At 48.8% G+C, this 9,462-nt stretch overlaps 1 protein-coding gene across 1 annotated transcript; it reads right to left on the bottom strand.

Annotated features, from left to right (window-relative positions):
- Positions 1 to 354: 354 nt before the first annotated feature.
- On the bottom strand, positions 355 to 8,987 carry KRT76 (keratin 76). The gene is made up of 9 exons (XM_054443342.1): positions 8,388 to 8,987; positions 7,058 to 7,272; positions 5,253 to 5,313; positions 4,454 to 4,549; positions 3,764 to 3,928; positions 3,541 to 3,666; positions 2,669 to 2,889; positions 1,221 to 1,255; positions 355 to 782 (listed from the first exon to the last, which is right to left on the bottom strand). Exons 1-9 carry the CDS (start codon positions 8,985 to 8,987, stop codon positions 355 to 357), a joined length of 1,947 nt encoding a protein of 648 aa, XP_054299317.1.
- Between the last annotated feature and the right edge of the window lie 475 nt (positions 8,988 to 9,462).

Here is a 9,462-nt window from a genome sequence, read left to right on the forward strand (position 1 = left end):
TGAGATGACTGGCTTCAAATCACCAACTCCCAGTAAGAAAGGGAGATGGACCAGAGTGGGAACAGGCCAGGCTGTGAAATCCAAGACTGGCTTGGGCTCACGGGTTGCTGTCCAAAGTAAGGGGCCATTGCAGGAAGGTTTCCAGGGGCATCATCATCCCAGACCAGCAGCAGGACCTCCATGGCCCTGGGAAGGTCATGGGGATAGAGAAACCAGGAGTTCAGCTTCTTCTCCAGGGAACTTGAGGAAAAATGTGGTTGACCCATGTGCATCTATTGATGCCAAGCAGAGAGTGGGAAACACTATTGCAGGCTGAGTGGGAAGCAGGTGGTTATAGAGATTTGGAACAGTAAATCACTTGGTGGAGCTATGTTGGCTTGAGCTCGTGGTCTGGGAGAAGCGGATACTGGTGCTGCCTCCACCACCAGACTTGTAACCACTGCCTCCAGAAGTCTGGATGCTGCCAGAGCTGGAGCCCATTCCACTGTGGCCCACGGAGATGCTACCTGCACCGCCGAGCCTGCTCCCACTACTGCTGCTCTGGTAGCCCCCGCTGCTACCCCTGCCCCCAGTGCTGCCACTGCTGACCCCTCCATAGCCGCTGCTGCTGCCGCCACTGACTCCTCCATAGCCACTGCCACTGCCACCACTGACTGCATAGCCGCTGCTGCTGCTGCTGCTGCCGCCTTTGTAGCCACCACTGCCACTGCCACTGACCCCTCCAAAAACTCCACGGCTACTGCCAGAGCTGCCACTTGTGCTGGTGACGTTGCTGACCACTGCTACAAGACAACAGGCACACAATTCAGGCAAAGGGCCTGGGAAACTGGAAGCCAAGGACTATATTACATCCCCACCCTGCTTGGCCATGTGACTTCGAGAAAGATGCTAACTTATCTAATGCCTCAGTTTGCAAACCATGAGAGTGAGCCTGGCCTCTAGTGCCTTCTCCCAAGAACAGGAACCAGAAATCCACAGAAATTTCTGATTTTCCAACCTAGGCGACTCCCCAAACCAGAGGGGTTTTAGCTTTGGCCTGAGAGGTTGTCAGCTTACACTAGGGGCAGAGCATGTGGCCATGGCCTGAGATCCTAGATGCTGTCAGGTGGCCTGACCTCCTTGGATGGAACAGGCCTTCTTGACTGAAGGTCAGTCAGTGAGGTTGCTTCTAGTTGCCCTTTTACAACCCAGGGAGAGGGTTTTTTGAATGGGCTACTTACAAATGCACACGGCACTCTGACACTCTCCAGACATCCTGAAAAGGAAGAGGAGAGGTGAATTCTTTCTGCAATAAGTCAATAACCAAAGAGTTGAGAGTTCACAACTTTGGGAGCCACACCCTCCCATTTGCCCCACTAGGGGTCAAGCTCCTGCCAGAAGAAAGCCTATTCCAAGCCTGTTTCCGTGACCATATCTCCCCAGAAAAGGGGGCTACTTCAAGAGTTGAGACTTCCCACACTTTTCCCCTTAGCCCTTAGAGATTATTTTCTCTAGGCAAACTACTTGACACCCAGCTCTGCCTTGGTTGGCCTGTCCCCACCTCTCATCCCCTGCTAAGACCATCTTCCCACCTTAGCATGCCCTTTCATTCTTCTCTACCCAGTCCTGGATTTTTTATTTCCAATTCTGCCTTTCCAAGAAGGCTTCCACAATGAGCCCTCCTGGGGTGGTGGTGACATGATAGGGGTTGTTCAGGGTGGAGAAATATGGGAGGGGCTGACACTCAACACAGGATGGATTTGAAATGTACCACCTACACTGCCCATCTTCCTGTGTCTTTTTCTTGTTAAAGGAGCAGGCACGTCCACATATCTGAGAAGATATGGAATGGGTCTGCACACCTTGCCCATGTGTGCCCACTGGTGTTGACCACTCCCTCCTCATCCCATGACTCCTAATACACTTGACATCATCTTCACTCTCACTTTCCTTCTCATACTAGGGTTCTGCTTCCTCCATCAGATTGGGAGCTACCCAAGGACAGAGGGTTAGCTACCCCCTGAACACATGATGCATTGGGCAGAAACTCAGCAGAAAGATCTCTCAATTCTTGACACTCCTTTAGCATTTGATAACCACTTGCTAAGACTTTATCTGCTGCTTAATGTTGTATTATTTTCCAAGAGCATGGATGTATCAACCATCTCCCCATATGGACTCAGCTTCATGGGTGGGGCTTGTAGGACTGTCTATATTGAGCTTTCCAATATGGTAGCCAGTAGCCACATGATGCTATTTAAGTTAATTAAATTTAAATTAAATGTAAAACTCTGTTTCTCAGTTGCACTAGCCACATTTCCAGTGCTCAAGTGGCCAATGGCTACTGTATTGGACAGCACAAGAATAGAAAATTTTCATCATCTCAAAAAGTTCCGGTGGACAGCACTGGTCTATCACTTGTCATAATGCCAAAGAACTTTCCTAATACACTGCACATAGTGAAGCTCAATAGAGATATGTAACATGATATTGATGTCCATTAAATATTTGAGAGTTGGATGATCTCGATGGACATAAAATAGTGGGGCTTGAACCCTTGACTCTGTCATTCAAGACACTCCTTGCCCTTTGTCTGAGTGTTCCGCTCCTTATCTTCTTGCCCTCTTTCCACATTATCAAGGTCACTCTAAAACCATATCTGGAGAATAGTGATCCCATGGCCCCTCACCTGCACTCCTCTCCCTCCAGCAGCTTGCGGTAGGTGGCAATCTCCACATCCAGGGCCAGCTTGACGTTCATCAGCTCCTGGTAGTCACGCAGGAGCCGAGCCAGGTCATCCTTAGCCTTCTGTAGGGCAGCCTGCAAGTCTTGGAGCTTGGCATTGGCGTCCTTGAGGGCCATCTCTCCACGCTGCTCAGCCTCTGCAATTGCTGTCTGCAGGTTGGCATTCTGAGGTAGAAGATCAATTAGCACAGTGGCCCGGAAACAAACACTTGATGTTTTCTAGGAGTAGATCTCTTCCCCCACATCCTGCATCCCTTCCTCCCTTTCCTTAGAAATCCCAATGTAGCATACTCAGAGAAAAGAAGTCAGTTTTGCAATTGGTTAATTCATCTTTGTCCCATTGAAATCAACTTGTGGCTCATCAAGAAAGGGAGCACTAATTTGCTTTCCTATGCTGTTACAGGTAGTAGTGGTCTGGTTAGTCTCTAATCTTTTTTGCAAGACTGTTAGAAACTCTCTTGCCTAATCACTTCATTCCAATGATACACAGCAGCCATCAAGGTTATGTGAAATATGTGAGAAACAGCTTCACTAAGGGCAGATCCTGCTGAGAGCTGAGTGTTTAAGTCCAGAACTGCAGTTGCAAGATTTGTTAGGCAAACTGGAATAAACAAACATCTTTCTTGAGTGAGCATTCCAAGAAGTTCAACCTCCAACAGAAACATCTGGGAGAACAGAGTTTCCCAGACACTGTGCTATCCCACATGTGACACCATGAAAGGATGGAGAGAGCACGTAGCAGAGGAGCAGAGCTTATGCTGCTTCTCTCCGGGGCCCAGAAGACCTCCGGGATCTCTCCGTTAAACCCAGCCCCACCTGCTTCTTGACATTTTCAATCTCAGCCCGTAGCCTCTGGATCATCCTGTTGACCTCCATGAGCTCACTCTTGGTGTTCCTCAGGTCATCCCCGTGCCTGCCAGCTGTGGTCTGCAGCTCCCCAAGCTGACAGAAGAAAAACCAATCAACATGGCTTTTGCAAATTGTTGGCACATTCTCGATGAAGGTCATCAGGATCTAAGGACACAGGGAGGGTTCCCACCTTTGTCTGGTACAGGGCCTCAGCTTCAGCCTTGCTCCTCTGGGCAATCTCCTCATACTGGGCCCGGACCTCGGCAATGATGCTGTCCAGGTCCAGGCAGCGGTTGTTGTCCATGGAAAGAACCACAGATGTGTCGCTGACATGGCTCTGCATCTGGGACAGCTCCTGCAGGAAACATGAATAGTTACTCTCACCATCCCCTGGACCGGGGGATGCTGGGAATCCTCCACTAGTGGAGACATCCCAAGGATAGGGCTAGAAGTGGATCAGTTGGAAAAATAAGCTCACACTTTAGGCCTGGCTACAGCCTAAAGGATGTTAGACAACAAGGTTAAAGGAAATATGCAAAATATGCAAATATAATTGGGCTGTCAGCCTGAAAGTATTAGCCAATGAGTCCTATTGTGTAAGTTTCCATGGGCCCCCAGCAGGGAGGAGTATTATGAAGAAGCCAGCTATGATATGGGTATAGAAGCCAGAGAGAAGGTGCAGAGCAAAATGGCCTGAGGACCTGTGGGCCAGGTCTATGCAGACTGAAGGAGCTCAGTTAACATTTCCCAGGTGGGGTGGAGATGAGTCCTGAGCCCCATTGCTGGTTTTGTGAGTGTTGTGCTGTTTGGCTGTCCCCTAAAGTTATGCTTGGGAAGAATCAGACAGGAAGGTTCTGGAGCTTGCAAACCAAGAAATCACCATCTCATAGAGGGTCCTCAGGAAGCTGACTTCATCTGTCAGGCTGTCCACTTTGGCCTGCAGCTCCACCTTGTTCATGAAAGCCACATCCACATCCTGCAGAGGAGGTCAGAAACTCAGAGAATGACCCTCTGTTCCCCTCCCACCCAGTGGCTCTTTCCTAAGCCCTCATGTCTCGTCTTTGTTCCTCCCCCAGCTCTCCTCCTAATTGTGACTTCTCATCTTCCCTTTTAAAATAAGGAAGATCAAAGTGGCTTTCTTCCTTTTCCTTGCTTGACATATCAAACCCCAATGCTTTAACAAAATACAAACCATAAGGCACAGAGTAACCATCTGATTTTAGGGTAGAAAAATCATATTTACCTAATATGTATGTGACTTTGGCTATATAGTACCAGAAATCCCACACTCCTGAACAGAAATTAGGGTATTCTCACTACATCACTTTTACAATGACCGGTTTAAATATGCTACAAGTATTTGTTGATTGTTATTAATAGCATCTGGAGTACATTTGTAGGCTGAAAATCTTGATTAATCCTACACATAAAGCGCTCATTATTGGTTCGCATTGCTAATCAGCTCATTAGTCACAGTAACATTTTAACATACCTTCCTATGGTAATATACTTAGAGCAGCTTCCTTCATGAAACATTTCATTTCCAAAAATGTAAGGAAAAGTGTCAATCCCACACACAGTATAAGGTCACTGTGCCCCAGATCAGCTAGCTGTGCACTCTCTCCATGGGGGCAGCTCCCAGAAAGGAAACCTGGATATGCTGGTCCAGGCTCACCTACCTTCTTGAGCCCCACAAACTCATTCTCTGCCACAGTGCGTTTGTTGATTTCATCTTCATACCTGGAACAAGAAGAGGCACACATTTGAACACTGGCATTTCAGAAGTAAAAAAGAGAGGTGAGGATTCCAGGCACTCTCCTCACCTGTGCAGAGACAGGACGAGCTTCATGGGCACGTGCAGTTACACAGGACCCTGGACTCAGGGTCCTCACACTTAGTTCAATGCTGGCACCATATTGACAATCTTTCTTTTTTTTTTTTTTCTGAGACAAGGTTTCACCCTGTCACCCAGGCTGGAGTGCAGTGGCACAAACATGGCTCACTGTGGCCTCAACCTCTCAGGCTCAAGCAATCCTCCTGCCTCAGACTCCCAAGTAGCTGGGACCAGAGGCATGCACCACCACGTCCAGACAATTTTTTAATCTTTAGTAGAGACAAGGTCTCACTTTTTTGCCCAGGCTGATCTCGAACTGCTGGGCTCAAGTGATTCTCCCTCCTCAGCTTCCCAAAGTACTGGGATTACAGGCATGATTGAAATTCTTAATAATTTTGCAACTAGGTTTCTGCATTATCATTTTGCACCGAGCCCTGAAAATCATGTAGCTGGTCCTGCCCAGAGACCTCTCAGAGCTCAGGGCACTGCCTGGCCCTCTTCCCTCTAAATCCAGTGACAGGCAGAGGTATGGGCAGTCAGGGTGAGAGGGCAAACTTCAAGGAGCTTGATAACTTGCCTAGGCTCTTTGATTGACTTTGCAAAGCACAATGGGTGCATATGGAACCGAGTGAAATGTTTGCTGTCATTGGGCATTTCTGCCTATTTCCTCTATTTCTGTTTTCCTTCATTACAGTTACTTCTTATAGGAATTTCAGTTAAGAATGAATTCATATCTTCTGAATGCATCAAAGTTGTGGGATTCCTGCCTGTTAAGGACTAAAATCTACTACCAAGTGTTTGTATTTCATAAAGCTTGAGGAATTGGACTGATTCTAGGAGAAAAGAGGTCTCTGGGCAGGACCTCTTTTTTTCCTCTAGGAGAAAAGAGGTCTCTGGGACCTCTTTTGGGAATATGAATCTGAGTTGCCACTGGATTCCCAGAGCCCAGCACAGAGCCTGCCACAGAGTGGGTGCCCACCAGGTTTGTGTGGTTGAATTGGAATAGGGCCTCTGCAGAGCAGGCGTGCCGTCCCTGTAAGTTCTGACCCCTGGGGAAGTCGGGAGCTCCCTCCCACCTTGAGAGGCCCAGTTTGCTCCTCGCAGACCTCAGCGGATATGGACTGCAACTTGGAACGTAGAGGAGGAGGCAAACCAAAGCTGCAGAACAGGAGATTGGACGGGACACACTGAAAAAGGCCTTTACCAAGTGCAGCCCTGGACATCTGCCTAGAATCCCCAGGAGCTAGGGAAGCACTCACACTCCTGGGGCCTGTCCACACCTATGATTCAGAATACCTAAGACTGGAATACAGGAATACGCATTGTTGACAAGCATCCGAGGTGATTCCTATGTACAGTCAAGTGTGGCAGACTCCCCATCCTAAATGATTCTAAACTCTGGGAGGACTCTTTTGTCCCTCTGGGCTGGAATAGGAGGGGGCCCACCTGGAGACTGAAATCTGTGTCATAGCCACATGGGAGTCTCAGTCCCCACCCTCTCACCCCCTTCTACTTGGTCATGCTTCACTCAATAAATCCATCCCAGAGTATTGACTGAAGGCACAGTTGGGAACAGTTGAAATCCCAAATTAGGATCACACCTCCCTGCTAATTCCCCAGAAGGGGAAACTTCCCCAGAGGAGCCCTCACTTCTTTTTGAAGTCTTCCACCAGGTCCTGCATGCTTTTCAGCTCTCCCTCCAGGTTCCCCCTCTCCCCTAGAAGTGAATCTAGCTGCTTGCGTAGGAAGCTGATGTAGGATTCAAAATAAGGCTCCAGGCTGCTGGGCCCTGAGCCTGTGGTCTGCTGCTGGAGCAGTTCCCACTTGGTCTCCAGGACCTTGTTCTGCTGTTCCAGGAACCGCACCTGTGTCAAAGAGGGGAGAAAAGGAGTCAGCTTCTTGAGTTGGGCATGGGGGCTGCCCATCCCAAATGGCAGAAGTGTGGAGAAGGAACCCAGTTCTTCTCCAATTTCAACTTCCTCAAAGTTCAATCTGCAATTTCCCCTGTTTTTAAATTTGGGAAGGATGAAGATTTAGAAAAGGGAAAGCTAAAATTTGTTGAGTGATTATGCCTTACCTGTTATTTTCATGTATTTCCATCACATTTAATCCTCACAACCACCTATAAAGGAGTTGCTGTGATCCCCATTTTGTAGATAAGGAAACTGAGACTCAAAGAGTTTAAGTTTCCCAAAGTGACAAGTCTACTGAGTGACAAAGCTAAGAATCAAACCCAGGACTGCCCTGGGTCTATAGGGATCCTTCAGAATACCACTAAAGTAGGTAAGCACAAATAAAGTTTGTCATTGTTTTTTTAGATGTAAGCTTTTTTCAGCTCCATAAAGGCAGTGAAAACAGTCAATGAGGTCTAACATTTCTTTAGAAGTTTCACATAAGAAGACCTCCTTTCAGTTATTCAGCTTGCAGCTGACCTAGAATTCACTTCAGATCTTGGGTTCAGTCCCACACAGACCCAGCACATCCTCCTCTGCCCCAGCATGGACAGCTCAATTTAATTACTGGCTGAAGCACAGCGTCATTTGGAAGGTAAGGCAGCTGCCAATACTCCTCATTTAGAGGCAGCCCCAAGATCTGTGCTAACACAAGTTTTTGATTACCAGCTAGTTTGGATTATCAAGCAATTGCTTTTCAGGAGAAATTGAAGTAACTGCAATAATTTCATGACTAAAATGGCTCATTCTTCAAAGAGCTAAGAGCATGTTTGGACCCCCATTTCATTTACCCTCATCTCATTCTTAGCAGGAAACCAGGACCAGGAATTCTTCCCCCGATTTCACAGCTGGAAAAAGAAGGCCCAAAAAGTGAAAGAGGCATGATCACTGTCCTGTAGGGACCAAGACAGCACCAGGACAAGAGCTAAGCACCCCTGCCCTGTGTCTCACAGGTCTCCATGACATCTTTCTACACCAAGCCCTGGGCACCCCAAACCCTCCACAGCACCTCTTGGCCTTGCCCTCACCTTGTCGATGAAGGAGGCAAACTTGTTGTTGAGGGTCTTGATCTGCTCCCTCTCCTGGGCCTTTACTTGTCCAATCTGGGGGTCGATCTCCACATTGAGGGGCTGCAGGAGACTCTGGTTGATAGTCACTTCCTGAATTCCCCCAGGAAAGCCCCCAGGGCCAAAGCCACCAGGACCACCAAAGCTGCCAGGCCCACCAAATACACCAGGACCACCAAAGCCACTAGCTCCACCAAAGCCACCAGCCCCTCCAAAACCACTACCTACTCCTCTACCACCACCAAAGCCACCACCATAGCTGCCCCCAAAGCCACCTCCATAGCCACCTGCAAAGCCACAGCTGCTCCGCCCTCCCCCAAAGCCTCCAGCCCGGGAGCCACCAGCTGCCACGCTGATGGAGATGCTCTTGTTGCCGCCCAGGTTGTAGAGGCTGCAACTGCCAAAGCCACCTGCTCTGCTCCAGAAGCCACAGGCCCCTCCGCCAGCTCCCCCAGAGCGGGCCACACAGCTCATCCTGCTGCTACCAGAGACCACAGCAGAGCGGCCAGAGAAACCCTGGCTCCCACCACTGAAGGATTTCTTGCAGACTTGTCTGTTCATAGTGAGAGAGCTTGGAGGCGAGCTAGTAATCACTTAGCAAGAGCTGAGAGGGATGGGGACAAGAGAGGAGACTGGCCTTTATATACCAGGGAGTTTGGCTTGGCAAAAGGAGAGGCAAGCAATTAGTTGAGAGTCATCTTGGGTTTGGTTTGCCTCGTAGGCATTAAGTTACTTCTTGGTTCCCAACACACCTCAAAGATAATCCTCTGGGCCAGAGTGGCTTTGCTTTCTTAGCTTAATCACCTAAATTTGCCTCAGTTGACAAAATGCTGGAGCTCTCCTCCCTCCCTTTGTGTGCTGTCATCAAGGGTTTCAGGGAACCCAAGCAGCATCTGATCCAGCAGGAGGAAGCAGCTTTAGACACCAGGGGATCCGGAGCCATAAGCTCCCTGACACAAGGGTGAGGATCGGACAACCTCTTCCGGGTGGGCTGGGTCCCTCCCTGCAGCACCACAGTGTCCACAGGCTCCCACAA

This window comes from Pongo pygmaeus, chromosome 10, assembly GCF_028885625.2.
Source record: "Pongo pygmaeus isolate AG05252 chromosome 10, NHGRI_mPonPyg2-v2.0_pri, whole genome shotgun sequence".
Lineage (NCBI taxonomy): Eukaryota > Metazoa > Chordata > Mammalia > Primates > Hominidae > Pongo > Pongo pygmaeus.

Coding starts and splice junctions, on each gene's coding strand:
- KRT76 (XM_054443342.1), bottom strand. CDS start 8,987: ATGAACAGACAAGTCTGCAAGAAATCCTTCAGTGGTGGGAGCCAGGGT. Junction 5,314..7,057: donor GTGGAAGACTTCAAAAAGAA/GTGAGGGCTCCT, acceptor TTCTTGTTCCAG/GTATGAAGATGAAATCAACA. Junction 3,667..3,763: donor AGGCCCTGTACCAGACAAAG/GTGGGAACCCTC, acceptor TTCTTCTGTCAG/CTTGGGGAGCTGCAGACCAC.